Source organism: Caenorhabditis remanei, chromosome X, assembly GCF_010183535.1.
Source record: "Caenorhabditis remanei strain PX506 chromosome X, whole genome shotgun sequence".
In the NCBI taxonomy this organism is placed as follows: domain Eukaryota; kingdom Metazoa; phylum Nematoda; class Chromadorea; order Rhabditida; family Rhabditidae; genus Caenorhabditis; species Caenorhabditis remanei.
Window position 1 is genome coordinate 16,949,249 of NC_071333.1, and position 14,171 is coordinate 16,963,419.

The following is a 14,171-nucleotide window of genomic DNA, read 5'->3' on the forward strand; positions in this document are numbered from 1 at the left end:
CCCCTTAACTGTTCTTCACGTCCTTGCAATTTTGCTGTGATTTAATGTTTTACCTGCTCTCCACCTGTCTCTTACTGTCATCTTAGCGACTCAGATGCCGTGAGGAACATGTGCCGAGCAGGGAATGGAAACTACCATGGTAATGCGTATGCTGATAAAATTATTCAGGTATACAGTACGCTGGTGGTTCGGAAGCATTATTGTGACGAAGTGGTTAGGTGGACCGGGTTTTAGAGTCCCGTAACCGCCTCAAACCCTGAGCTGTTGTAGCCATTTTTATTAGAGTGCAATGGCCGATGAATGATCGGAGTTGGCGATCGGGTTGACTGGTACTTGGCTTGTCCGCGAGCCTTCTCTTCTCACGCATGGCCAGAAAATCACCCCTTATACGGAAGGAAGAGATACTCCAAGGTAGGAAGCGAAGTGATCGTGTTGGCATTTGTTGTATCGTTGACTTGATGCTGATTGTCCGACGACGAGTTGGTGTTGTGGGAGACGACGGAAGAAGTCGCCCATCCATTGAGTCCGTTTTGAGGAACGACTGAAAAGCGGGCGCCGCTTTCCAAGTTGGTGCGGTGGTTTTTCCACTCATGGGAAAGTTCCAGAAGGTTGCGGCAAGATATTTGTTTCACACCAGATAAAAAAATTGGCGGAAACGTTTTTTACTGATTAAACTAAACTTTGATGTATTGAAGCTATTTTGTTCCAAATTTTCAAACATTTCGTTTGTTTTGTGCAGGAAGCGTGAAATGAAGTGCACCAAATTTACATGATTTTGGAGTTTGGTGAAGCGCACTGCTCGTACCTCTGATTTCAGGTCCCCTACACAAATGTTCTCAACAGCGCGAAAATTATAACAAACATATCTGCCAAGTTTAATAATTTATTCAAATGGCTCTCGTGTACATTTTTGATGGAATAACTTACTCATGTTACCCTCCAACTTTTACAAAAAGTTTGGTATACATGCTCTCTCGAATATTAATGTTATCTGCTTAAACCTATAATGAATTCAATTTTTTCTAAGCAAGAACAGCTCGTCCCGCCCCATGCAGCCACGTCAATTCTCATTTTAGCGCTGTATTCAGTTTTCGAACCCACCCTATTTTAAGAGAGAACATCTGGAATTTGTGACTTTTTCATTTCATACAGAAGCAAACCATTATTGTTTTTGTTTTCATAGGCAGTTTTCGTTTGGCCCACTGCACGCGAACGTGTTGCGCAAGTGCGCTCTGCCTCGCTTCGATGAACCGTTTGCCGTGCTATTTGAACCTCTGCGTATGGTCCTCTTCATTGATTGTTTTGCGAACCGAGGGCCCAACGGCACCCGTCCTCCTCTCACAGTGTACAGTGCAATGGGGAGTGCACACCCTTCATTCTTTTCGCCTCATGTTCTCTGTCTGCGTCTCTTTTCTCTCGTTTTCCTTGTTTTTCATGAGTTTTGGTTTTATCGTTAGTTTGGTAGTTTTTACTTATTTTTTGCAGTCATTTCTCCGAAAACGTTTTATTCATCTGGCTTTCCAATTGAAACGCTTGAAATTTGGTATCCGCTCTCTGATTAATCTGTAAATCATTCGTAATTTAAATGAAAGTAAGACTTTCAAAAGATTTGTGTCATGATTACCGATTCGTGAAAAACCTCCTCCCACTCTTATTTATTACCATTATTTGTTTTTTTCAGGGTTTACTAGCACAAAATCACCGATGCCAAAACAACTTCAACCTCAGAAACAAGAGAACGTCACTAAGAAGGAAGAGAAAACCGCCAAGAAGGACATGAACGTCCCCAAGAAATGCTGTCCAGCGGTTCCCCAGCATACGATGACCGTCGATGATTCGTGGATTGAAAACCTCAGAGCAGTGTTCAACACCGAAAAGGTTGTCACAACAACTGAACAGAAAGGTTTCCTTTTTGGGCCAAATCCTCATTTGGAAGGCATTAGTCTTGCTGTCTTCATGCGCACCAAGATCTTTGACACAGCAGTTGAATCATACATAACACAACGAGATGCTATGCTCAAGAACTCCTCATGCCCACGGAAAATTCAGTTTTCCCGGAAGATGGCATGTGAGGAGGCGAAAAAGTTTATTCAAAGAATGATTAACAGCGCCGTTAACACTTCCCGATCTTTCTTCAAGAAGGAAATTGTCAGTCTCCTGGAGACTCGTATTGGTCAGAATGTAAGTTGAATGTTTGAAATTTAATTAGATTCATATAGCAATCTTGCAGCTTGCCACCGAGTTCGAGGAGTATTTCATCAACTTGTGCAAGCAAGAAGATCGTGCCAGATACGGAGGAGTGGCGAATGTAAAAGAAGAGGTTCCCTCTGGAAAAAACGACATCTCGGATGGATCAGAATCCGAACCCAGCTCAGATGAGGAGGCGGAGAATGCGCCAAAAATGAGCGAAGAATTGAGGCTTAAAATTCAAAAAATGGTGAGTTAAGCCTAGTGTCAAATATTTAAAATTGTTAAAATCAACTTATTTCAGTATGCCTCCCTTCCTCCTCAACACGAGCTGGTATATCCGCCACTACTACCTCCTGGAACACTCCGTATTCCAATCGGTGGTTTTGCCAAGTGCCAATGTAAAGAAGGCTGCGAATTTGAGTTGCCGGAACCAGCCTACCGCATTCTGAGCAGAGAAGAACTTGCTGAGTTCTGGCTGATTATATCTGGAAAAGATACGGAGAATATCAAAAGTGCGAAATCTTTCGGGAGAAAAGGTCGCTGAGGAACGTATCAAACACTTTACGACATGTTTTTTTCTTCCTAACCAATCTTCCCTTTCTCGATGTTCTCTCATTTGTTTCCTGGCCAAAATTTTATTTTTTGTTACGTATGAAGCATATTCTCATTTATCTTTCATCCATATCTGCTTTCCATCCAAATTTTTGTATTTTGAACCCATGTTATTCCAAGATCTCGTGCTTTCCAGATGCCTTAAATACTTTTCCGCGTGTTTTACTTGCTATTAAGCGTTTTGATGTGCTGAGTCTCGCCGTTGTTGCCCTTAAAACTTTTTTGATCTGAAAATCTTTGCAACTTTAAAATAATCAAGTTTTGCCCATTTACCTTGGTATTGTGAATAAAATGATTTAGTTAAATATCACTCGTTTACTTCAAATTTTCAGACCATCTCAGAAGGAATAGGACATTCCAGACAGAACAATAAGAAAAGATTACATCAAATCTCACTCACCTTTTAATTGCGCATTGTAGAACGTTGACATTTTCCGTTCAGAGAAAGTCCTCCCCTTTTTCTGTGCCGCACTCACAAAAAAAGACACCCCGCCGCACACTCTATCCTCACACTCCCTCACTCCAGCAAATACTGCGAGTATCGATTGAAAGCGTCGCGAGTAGTGAAGAATGTCAAGGAGAAATCCGGTCAGAAATGCTCGTTCCACTTCAAGATATTCGGATTTGAACGAACCAAAATCGGAATTTGGACAAGTAGTGAGTTTTTTGAATTTTAATTGCTTTTTTGAATTTAAAACCTTTTTATTTCAGCCCGACTGCAATTTGTTCGTCGTCGAGAGAATTCTGAACAAAAGAACCACTCGTAATGGACCTGAGTTCCTTATTAAGTGGAAGGTTTGTTGAGAGAAACACTTGTTATTTTATTTCTATTATTCTTTTCAGGGGTTCCCGGAGACTGACAGCAGTTGGGAGCCTAGGAAGAACCTTCAATGTGACCGGATTATTGAAGAGTACGAGCGAATGGCTGCGAGGGTTACTGGCCGTCGCCCTCAGTCACCCACCTATGAAAGACCTTATGAGACACGGAGAGGATATGGCTTCATTCGTGGTGACACATCTCAACCATCGACTTCTGCCGCTTCTGCACCTTCTAAACAACCACATGTTGATTGGGTCGGCAAGTCGGTGGTTCATATTCTTGGAATGACGAAGGCTCCTGGAACCATGCACTTCCTGTGCAAAATGAACGACGGCTCGGTCACTCTTGTCCCAGATCATATTGTTCATGAACGGTGAGTAATTTTGTTTGGATAAGGTTATTACATGAAAATAGGTTACTGCTCACCAAAGCTGTGCGGAAAAAAGACGGTAGTAAGACGTTTGTTTCGACAGCATGAAGCTGACTGCGATAAGACAAAGTAAATTAGTTGTATTGAAGGTAAAACTTCCCATCGTGCATAAAAAATCGAACATTTTACTTATTTGGAACCAGTACACCTAAAAAGCAGCTGAATTTCGTAGCTGAAAGTCGGAAGTTGGAAGTGGAAACTTTTTCAGGTCCACTGGTACCAAAAGAGTAAAATGTTGGAATTATTATTTTTGAAGGGTAGTTATTCCTTCAATACAACTAATTTATTTTTTTCCTACTGCTGTCAGGTACACATTTTCTAATATACTTTACTTCTCACTTCCCTATTTACTGTTCTGCTGTTCAGATTGTTGGGGTTGAGCATCTGTAAATTTTCTAGCTGAAATTCATTCAAAGGAAACAAAGCATACTTTTCGTTACAGATTCCCTAACCAGTCGATCAAATTCTACGAATCAAGACTTGTTATCAGTAGTAAAACTTTTGCACCAATCAAATGATTGTACTGCCAGTCAGCAAATGCTACATCAACGTCATAAAATTCAAGTCACCAGTACAAAACACCACCATGAAGCTTTACATCTTTTCTCTATGTATTTTTTTAATTGTCAGTCTCTAACCTATGTTGTGATATTTATTAATTTTTTTAATAACAGCAAATTTTTCAAAACTTTAAATTCATTCTCAAAGAAAATCTTATGCAACAACGTTGCGGCAATTCTCTTATGTCGCGTACAAGCAACTGACCACCGCTTTCAAAACATTTCCTCTTCACATCACGTGGAAGCATGAGATACTAGTGACAGTTTGATAAATTGATACCCAAACGTCACTGATGACCACGTTGCCTCTCTTACAATGTTCATTGCCGACGCAACATTTTTTTTATGCGAAAAGAAGGATTTTTTGATCTCCTTTCTGTTTTTTCGTATTATATCGTTCTGTGTTATAATGCTGGATATTAGAAGAAAAAAGTCTGTTCAAACACTTTATTAAAGTACTCAATTCACTTAAACCACTGAATTCCAAGTGTCACTGTCATCGCTAGAAGAATGCTAACAGAAGTCGCATTGTCCGGTTTCTTGACCACTGGCAGAAATGAAACTTGATTGCCTGAAACATTTTGAACTATCAAATTTTGTTATCACCCTCGTTATAAGTTGCAAATGCGCGATGAAAGATGAAATAAACTCACTACACTGACACAAAATGCCGGTTGGTGTGAAGTTTGCGGGGTTAATGCGAACCAAGTTGAATCCCTAGAATTTTGGCAGTAAGAGGAAAAGTGAAACTTAATTTCATTTTTTCTAGTTAAAACTCACAACAAAAGCTCCTTGTACAACATCACATGGTTCAGTAGCATCCCCCATGCCAGCAGTTGTAGTTTTATTTTCCAACCGGGACCACCAATTCCATTTCGACGAACAACCCTCTCTTTCTAAACTAAGCAACATACTGTGATCTTGCTAAAAACAATTTTCTCGTTCTATTATGTTCAAAAGAACCGTTGTTACCATTCGAATTCCGTATTGAATATAGTAACCTAGCAGATCCACGTCGGAGATTACGGCCAGTTGACACGAAGTAGCTGAATTCAAAAAATCGTTTATCGTAACGCGAGATCTGGTGCTGATCTATTGGTCACATACGATTTTTAGGTGAGAATAGAATCTATTATTTTCTTGTAAGTAGACTCACGATGTATTTTACTGAACAGAAGTTCACATCTTTCTGGAATTGTGTAGTTCCCGGTTTCATCTTGGACCCCGGCGTATATTGAACACTGCTCGGCTGCGAAATATGTATGAACACCTTCCGTTTCGCTGAACTTCTTGCATACCTGGAATTGAACATTTGATTTTTGCCAGATTGGTTGCCTAGAAGTTTTTTATTTGATTTTGACTGATGTTTAGTTGTAATGTTTCAGAATTGAATAAGTAATACTGATCTTGATAATATCCGAATAAAAATACACTCTCAAAACTTTTTTCCTTCCAGTAGGCAGGTTTAATGAAAGATTTTTGATTTTAATTTCTTTATCGAGTTGATAAGTTTTAAAGATTCCAACTTACCTCACATAAAGTGTTATTTTCACCACAAGTAAAACCATGACAAAGGTCAATACATAGGAATAAAAGTTGAACAGACAAAAAGCTTGACAGCCGCATTTCAGTCTTCAAACTTTCGAATGTCAAATGGAAATGAAATCTTAGTCGAACTTTCGAAGCGAATATATAATTTACTTTCAGTGTTACTCGGGCAACCAAACTTTTTTGCCCATTTCTAGAGAAACTCAATTATTTCTCTCATGCTCTTAAAAGTTGGGGCGTGTAACCTCATGTGCATAGTAAATCTCACGGCTCTTTTTAGTTTGGTTGCAGTGCTCCTGAATCATAGTCGTGGGCGGATCCGGATATCTGCATCCGGCGGAAATGAATGATGGAAAAGTCTAATAGCAAAAGTTTGTAGGGCGAAAAAAGAGAATTTGAAAACGGGGGTATTTCAGGATATTGGAAATCAGATAACTTGTCAAAATTCACCCCGGGTTCAAGAAAATGAAAATGAACCTATTTTTGACAAAATTTTTTGAACTAAAAAAAACTAACATTTAAAAAAATTAAATTTCTAAATGAATTACTAGCTTTCGATTGAATTCGGAAAAATAGTCAGAATTTTGACTTTCGGAAAAAAATTTCAAAAAATTTCAAAAAAATTTCGAAAGTTCCTCAAAAAATTTCGAAAGTTCCTCAAAAATTTTGTTCACTTTTTTTTGACCCGGCATGGCCCTGCCCGCGGTAAGTTTGGAAATGACATGTTATTTTTGGATAAACATGTTTTATGGACTGAAACGCTGAGTTTACTGTAAGTAGCAAAACTTTCGGCCAATTGGGAAAAATGACTGCGAGTTTAAGCAATTGAGAAACTGTAGAGCTGAAATAGTAAGCAACCAATTTTTAAACTAAAATGTCCCATTAACCATTCAAATATAGTTGCATAAACACTCTTTTTTACTTTTGCTCAATTTTAGTACTTTTTGTTTTCAGTGGTCACAGTTTTGAAACCTCAGTATGTGAAAGTGCAGACATCGAACCCACTTTGCACCGCCTTACTAAAATTTACGTTGTGCTGTGAGTTGTGTTTTTCTGACTCGATTTTCAACAAGATTTAAAAAAAAACAGGAAATTTGTCTTCAACTGACAGGAATCGACAAAACTTCTGGCATCCATCCAACTTTCTCGACCACTGCAATTTACATCCGTAAACAACACGTGTCTGTCAAAGAGAAACAAAGTTCCAGTGTCCTCAATTTTATCTTCAACTACAACATTCTTCAGTGTTGACTTTTCATTCCCCTCCATTTCTCTTTTTCTCTCAGGACGTTTCATTCAAAGAATAGGCAGGCACGCTGGTTTTGTTGTAGTATTGCGTTTGTTTACAAAATCGCAAAAATGCGAATTGCGATAAAAGAGTGATGAGAAGGAATCAAATGAAACGAGGGTGAGGGAGGAGCGGTACGCAACATTGTAGGTATGGTGGTTAGTAAAAAAGATGATATTTTTTCATTTTTTTTCAAATATTTGTTCTATGTTGTTTTAGTAACAGTTTTCGGTCACTCTCGGAATAATGTCAGAGAACGATGGGAGAGGAGGAGAAGGACTGAAATGGAAAAGAGAAACAAGAATAGGATAAGCCCAAGATGTTTGGTGTCTTTTTTTGTAGGAACATATGGAGTTTCAAGTGTAGTCTTCACTTTTTTCCCCACTTTTTGGGAGGAAACACATTGACAGTTATGTTCCTTCAAGCCGGGAACTTCATGGTCTTAAAGTTCCATTTTTGCGTTTATGTTTTGAAAAATATAGTGTTTTTAATATGGAATTTTTTTAGGAGGAAAAAAAAGAGTTATGTTCCGTCAAGTCGGAAACTTTATGATCTTGAAGTTCTATTTTTTGAGTTTATGTTTTTGGAAAAAAAAACATTTTGCTATTATTCTACTAACTATATTTTCCAAGTTTATATAACATTTGCATCCAAAATTTCGAAGATGCGACTTTTTTTAACGCTTTGAAACTCAAAGCGTTTTCTCATGCGAAATAAAAATTTGTGTACACTCGTTGTCGCAATTCGACCTTCTCTCTCATTACACAGATTGCGTAGGACACATTTTAGAACGTTCGGGATCTAGTCGAGAGATACGAAGACCCTGCGGAGAACATGGTCATCTCCTCTCGACTAATACCAAATAAGAGGTCCGCTGGTCCTTTTCATCGCATCGTCTCCTTCTTCTCTTTCATTAACCTATTATCTTTTTTCCCCTTTTCTTGCCCTTCTTCTTCTTTTTCATCTTATTCTTTCTTTTCTGCCTACTCTTCAGTCTGGTTTGCGTGTCCTGTCAATAGCACGTGCAGTCTATTTTCTCTCTTTTCTATTCAGCCTACTGCACCGTTTTTAGTCTCGCGCCCTCTTGCTCTTCCTTACTATTTTTTTATACCCGAGGGGCACCTTTTGGTCGACCACCAACTGCTGTGGCGAGGGATTTGTTTCCCTGTGGGAATTCGGTTTACGTGATTTTCAATTAGAGGGTGTAATAAGAGCAGGATGATAATGAGAGAGTATGAAAATAAGATAATTGAATAATAGAGTAATACTGGATTATAATAATTTGAGGTTTCCCCCATCTGTCGTCCTTCTTGTTTATTGGGTTCAATTTGTGTTTGCTCTTTTTCTGACTACAATATTCCGATCCTTTGTACTTTGTTAGTCTGGTTTTTCTTTTGAATTTTGAGTTTCATGATCAAAACAAAACATCTTATTTTCAGTAAGGCCAATTGATGTTCACAGCGGAAGTCAACCCTTCTCATATTGAAATATTAAGCCATACAGGTATGTTTTACAGTGTCTTGATCCTTTTTGTACGGTTCTGTTTAATCCTATATAAAAAATGAAAAAAAAGTTGATTTCCAAATAACATATGACAGTTTTCAGAACAATGCGTCGTCTGTGGTGATGCCGCCGACGGATTCCATTACGGTGTTCGGTCATGTCGAGGCTGCAATGCGTTTTTTCGGAGAGCGGTCACTTTCAACATGTCCTTCACGTGTCGGAGGGGTGGACGGTGTCCTGTTGATAAAAGTGAGCGCTTTATACAAATATTGATATGTAAAATTGAAAAACAAATGAGAACGGAGTACAGTGCTACAAAAAATTCTACGGACTCAAATTTCACTAATTTTGAATGAAAGTTACCTTAAATATTGTGAAAAAAGGGAAACACTTTTAAAAAATTGCAAGTCATGATAAAAATAGTTGTGAATTGAATTTTATCACGTTTGGCAATTGGTGGCATTAAAAAAGTATTTGTATTTTCCTTGAAAACTACGTTTTGCATCATTCAACTTTTTTTTCCATATCAATCGCATATCTATGAAGAAAAATCTCTCACTTTTTTATTTTCCAAACAAAAATTATAAGAGAAACCTTCCAGATGCTCGGTGTGCCTGTCGTGCTTGTCGGTTAGCCAAGTGTTACGCAGTGGGAATGGATAAGAAGGCAGTGCAACCAAAACGAGAAGTGACCACTTCAATGAGTGGGTCGTTCGATACAAATGATACAGATTATGACCTCCGGTTAGGTGGAACTAGGGTAAGTGCCTCTAATTGAAGACATGATTCGAAAAAATTAGTATTTAGACGTCGCCGAATTATGAGCTTAGCGATATGACATCTCCTGGATCTGCGTTCACTCCTCTCAACATAAATCTGGCAGTGAGTTCATTGGACATTCAAGTAAAACCTGCATAAACTGCATATTTCCCCCCACTTATTTCAAAATACTACCCAGGGTTTGAGCTTGATATAGTATACCAAATAAAAATGTTTCATAGTTCTTATTACAGGACTTCACACCCGCGATACCTCCGTCACCTCCAAGTGATTGCTCATTAATCACAAGACAAGTATTTGATTTCTCTGAGCAGAAACGGAGGAGAAGAGCTATGCTGTGTGGATCATTGGAGGAAATTCTATCGGAACAAGACATGGTGTTACGATCCCCGGCGTCCTCTGAAGATTTCACAACTATATTCCAAGCACAAATGGTACTGATGTTTGAATGGGTGGAAAAGTTACCAGAGTTTCGAATGCTATGTGACCACAATGATAAGGTATGTGCAGTTCAGAACCAGTTGTAAGCAGTTTTAAGCAGAAATGGCATATTTCCAGACCAAACTACTACGAGCGTTCGCTTTGAAGTACATGTTGCTAGACAATGTTTACCACACATACGAGCTGGGGTACCGAGATAGGGTTGGTGTTTTTGACTTTGATTCCGTTCCCAGAAAACCTAATAAGAAAAACGTTTTTCAGTTAGTACTCGTCAACAATAACTTCATTGTACCCGGTAATCCAGTTAATTTCAAAGGTACTGATGTTGTGGATGAAACTTTAATCAGGGAAATGTAAGTTTTTTGAATAATAAGCCAACCTGAATGTTTCTGTTTTAGAATGTTTGGTAACCGAATGCTGTCATTAATAACCGAATTGGTACATCCGATAAGTAGCCAGAACATGACCTATGGAGAGATAATGACAATACGAAGAGTGATGTTCTGGAATCCTGGGAATGTGCAGTTGTCGGATATGGCAAGAGCACTAGCCGCAGAGGTACGTTATCGGCCAAAATTATGTCATATTTTGCCTTTCTCAGTTGAAAATGCTCAACTTTGAAAGTGTGTCATAGTAATACTAACTGTCTCAAAATAAACTTTTTATGGATCGTTATGGATCGTAGACCTCCATTGTTGTAGTAAGCGACTTTTTTGTACAGACATTTCTTAGCAAGTTTTATTTCGACAAAGTAATTTATTCCTCAAATCGACCTATTCCAGTGCAAAATAGTGCGATTTTTGAGCTGTCCACTCTAAAATTACTACAGCTCTCGAAGAAGTGCCCGTACAGAAAAGTTGATAACTACAAAAACGGAGCTTTACTTTCAATCTGTTTGATCCATAAAACATTTCCTTTGTGGGAGAAATTGTGTACCTATGACACTCTATAGTATACTACGTGGACATTTTCAATTGAAAAAAAGCAAAATATTATATATTTTTGACCTCCAGCTGCTCTCCTATTATCAATGACATGCATCTTATCAAAATGGATTTCAGGCTTGTAACGTAGCGATGAAGGAACTGCAGCAGTACTTGTCATCTGAAGGAGTCGACGATATAGATGCAAGGATACAATTTCTGCTTTTGCTAGTTCCAGCATTCACTGTGAGTTTTTTTTGGGCTTTTTTTTGGGACCTGGGTGTCGTTGAGTGGCTCTGAATTTGATTATGGAAACGAGTCCTTAGAGATTCAAAGCTTCTAATCCATTTCGGCGTTTTCTCCAAAATGTGAATAATTCAATGAGTCCGTCCGTTGTTTCTAATTCATTTTTCTTCCCCACCCATAAAACAAATCCGTTTTGCAGACGCATCACAAAACAATGTATGATATTGTACGGTTGATACCTTCGTTTGGAAAAATGAGCGATTGGAATAATTTCATGGACGATGTACTAAATGGAGTGTGATGTGGAAGCCACTATCATATATTTCATTCGTGTAAATATACATCGCTAGTAGTCAACTATTATTTCCTATTATCTCTTTTCTAATTTTTACACTGTATACCAAATCCTACACAAACCAGTCAAAAATGCTCAATCAATCTAAAATGGTGTCTTCAAATATGTAAAAATCCACCTGAACTATCCCACTACGGTATTGTTTTATCTCCCTTTACTTGTTATTCTTTCATGTTACCAAATTCAATATTGTTTCAACTCCAGTCAAAAGTCATCCCGGCCATATTCTCCGTTTTTCACATGTATATTTTCAGTTTTTCACTTTGATGGAAAAAATTAAACTTCTTATCATTTTTTGGTTTCTTTTTCTTCTGTTTTAATTCAGGGGGTAGAAAGTAGGATGTCAATCATGTACCAACCAAAAAAAAACTGTAAGAGAGAAAGAGACAGCTCTAAAAAACAGCGAGTGATAACATTAGTCGTGTCTTCAGAGGCAAATTGGTTCTCCTTTCATTTTTGATTTTGTGCGGTGATAATTTTTAATTCAACAGTTCGAAAAACCGTATTCTGCCTAGTTTCAGACAGATTAAATATTTGATTAGTGGTGTGTTTAATGAAATTTACCTCCTTGAACTTCTTGATATGATAAAAAGGGTAATTCTAGATGGTCATGCCACTTTTCGCGTTTGATAATTCATAATTCATTTCTCCCTTGCTATTCACCCACACCATGTTTGGGTGGACGGTTGTCTGCGTCTCTTTGCCCGACCTCCCTCTCTCCTCTTCCCGCACTGTTTGACCATTGCCAGTGGCGGGAAAAAGGGAGGTGCACCAAAAAAACAACAACAAGAGGACCATTCCTCCTCAAAACGTCTCATTTTTCTTGTCCGTCTTTAGGTCATCCTGGCCCGCCTGTTTCACTGAAATTTGTACCCTGACATTCTGATCCTTAAATTTTCAGAATATGGTTCTTCTTCGTAATCTCTGCCTTACGGCCCTCCTCGTCGCCTTTGCCACCGCTACCATCGACTGTTCGCTCGAGGATACGTGCTTTGGTGAGCCGTACGACTGTGATCCCAACACCGAGTGCACATCTCTCTTCCACTTCGACACCTACGGAAACTTGCATCTCTTCTTGCGAAACTTCACCGATCCGAAAGGATACGCCGCGTTCGCAGTGGCTCGTCACCCAGATGAGACCATCGAGTACTTCATTTGTCTTCCTCGCCAAAAACAACTGCTTCGTGCGATCGCTGAGCTTGGAGAGTTGGTTCTGGTTACTGAAAATGTAAGTAATAAGAATGAAACTGTGATACTCATCACCCAAAAAAAACCTACTTTCAGAACCTCTCTGGCGTCGTCGATTCTCTTGAGCCCAGCTACTTCCGATGCCTTTTCAACGCTATCGAGCTTCCGATAGCATTCGAACGCGAGCAATTCTTCTTTGTGTCCAAGGGAACGTACGACGAAGTGCTCATCATTCTCGACGGTGTCCAATTGTACAATTTGGATCGCTACAATGAATCTGACGAGGACATCGACGAGGAAGAGACTCATCCAGTCGTTCATCACATTGGTTCCCCAGCTGTGTCACACCGTGTCGTGGAAGATTCTCGTTCTCCACGTCATCCCCGTTCCAGAAGTTTCCGGCACCGCGAGGAGGAAAACTTCGAGGAAGAAGAAGATCGCTCAGAGGAAGACGATTTGTCGGAGGAAAGTATCGAAGAAGAGCACCGCCCTGTGAGTTTTAAAACATTGTGTCCGGAAGTCTGAACTTCATTTTTTTGTAGAGTCACTCAAAGAGCAAGCGCGCGACTTACGACCCCGAAGAGATCTACGAGAAGGAAGATTATGAGGTTCCAAAGAGAAAACACAACAAGAGAAGTCCTCGTCACAACCAAGATGAGTACGAGCTGAAGGTTGTTGAGGAAGAGGACATGGAAACCGACGACGATTTGTATGATAACGCCAAGAACACCGACAACAGTTATTTCCTCAGTTTCTGCAAAGTCATGGTGATCGGATTGATGTATGGCGTTTTCTACGAACAATAATTCGTTTTTTTTTCTGTTTTATAGTTTAGAACTCACCTATTCTCACATTCCATTCCTGTACTCAAGCTTATTTCCTACATTTTCATTGTGATATATTGTGTCACAAAGTATAGACGGGTTCCTGGTTTGGACCACTTTTATTTGTCTTCTATAAAATTGTTGCAAGGCTGTATTGTTGTCTCACTCTTTCTTGTCTGTCTTACTCTGTCTTGTCTGTATTACTAAGTTTCTCATTTGATAAAAAGAAATCAAAATTTTGATTAAAAAAAAAAGAAATCCGTCGAGCCGGATTCGAACCAGCGACCTAAGGATACCCACTGACTCTACAGTCCTCCGCTCTACCAACTGAGCTATCGACGGCACGCTTCTCCTCGTTTCATGCTACCACTTTGTCCGCGGCGACGCGGGAGGTTTTCATGGAGGAAAAAGGGAGCGAGAGAGTGAGAAAACGAAAGGTGGTCAGAAAAACTCCGAAGACACGC

At 39.2% G+C, this 14,171-nt stretch overlaps 6 protein-coding genes across 6 annotated transcripts; 4 read left to right on the top strand and 2 right to left on the bottom strand.

The window, feature by feature from the left end:
- Window positions 1–1,704: 1,704 nt before the first annotated feature.
- Window positions 1,705–2,734, top strand: GCK72_025408 (uncharacterized protein; the record flags this gene model as incomplete). Its single annotated transcript, XM_003103687.2, has 3 exons — window positions 1,705–2,181; window positions 2,231–2,437; window positions 2,492–2,734. 3 exons carry the CDS (start codon window positions 1,705–1,707, stop codon window positions 2,732–2,734), a joined length of 927 nt encoding a protein of 308 aa, XP_003103735.2.
- A 638-nt stretch (window positions 2,735–3,372) lies between these two features.
- Window positions 3,373–4,570, top strand: GCK72_025409 (uncharacterized protein; the record flags this gene model as incomplete). Its single annotated transcript, XM_003103553.2, has 4 exons — window positions 3,373–3,459; window positions 3,514–3,597; window positions 3,646–3,995; window positions 4,495–4,570. The coding sequence occupies 4 exons, from the start codon at window positions 3,373–3,375 to the stop codon at window positions 4,568–4,570; spliced, it is 597 nt and encodes a 198-aa protein (XP_003103601.2).
- A 506-nt stretch (window positions 4,571–5,076) lies between these two features.
- GCK72_025410 (uncharacterized protein) lies at window positions 5,077–6,238 on the bottom strand (the record flags this gene model as incomplete). The annotated part of the gene is made up of 6 exons (XM_003103613.2): window positions 5,077–5,183; window positions 5,266–5,329; window positions 5,393–5,536; window positions 5,585–5,658; window positions 5,769–5,910; window positions 6,143–6,238. The coding sequence occupies 6 exons, from the start codon at window positions 6,236–6,238 to the stop codon at window positions 5,077–5,079; spliced, it is 627 nt and encodes a 208-aa protein (XP_003103661.2).
- A 2,661-nt stretch (window positions 6,239–8,899) lies between these two features.
- GCK72_025411 (uncharacterized protein) lies at window positions 8,900–11,641 on the top strand (the record flags this gene model as incomplete). Its single annotated transcript, XM_053736328.1, has 10 exons — window positions 8,900–8,951; window positions 9,054–9,200; window positions 9,553–9,710; window positions 9,758–9,832; window positions 9,964–10,230; window positions 10,289–10,372; window positions 10,433–10,524; window positions 10,570–10,729; window positions 11,233–11,340; window positions 11,540–11,641. The coding sequence occupies 10 exons, from the start codon at window positions 8,900–8,902 to the stop codon at window positions 11,639–11,641; spliced, it is 1,245 nt and encodes a 414-aa protein (XP_053579894.1).
- Window positions 11,642–12,584: 943 nt separating this feature from the next.
- On the bottom strand, window positions 12,585–13,204 carry GCK72_025412 (uncharacterized protein; the record flags this gene model as incomplete). Its single annotated transcript, XM_053736329.1, has 2 exons — window positions 12,585–12,908; window positions 12,974–13,204. 2 exons carry the CDS (start codon window positions 13,202–13,204, stop codon window positions 12,585–12,587), a joined length of 555 nt encoding a protein of 184 aa, XP_053579895.1.
- Window positions 12,600–13,689, top strand: GCK72_025413 (uncharacterized protein; the record flags this gene model as incomplete). The annotated part of the gene is made up of 3 exons (XM_003103532.2): window positions 12,600–12,923; window positions 12,980–13,375; window positions 13,426–13,689. 3 exons carry the CDS (start codon window positions 12,600–12,602, stop codon window positions 13,687–13,689), a joined length of 984 nt encoding a protein of 327 aa, XP_003103580.2.
- Window positions 13,690–14,171: the final 482 nt, after the last annotated feature.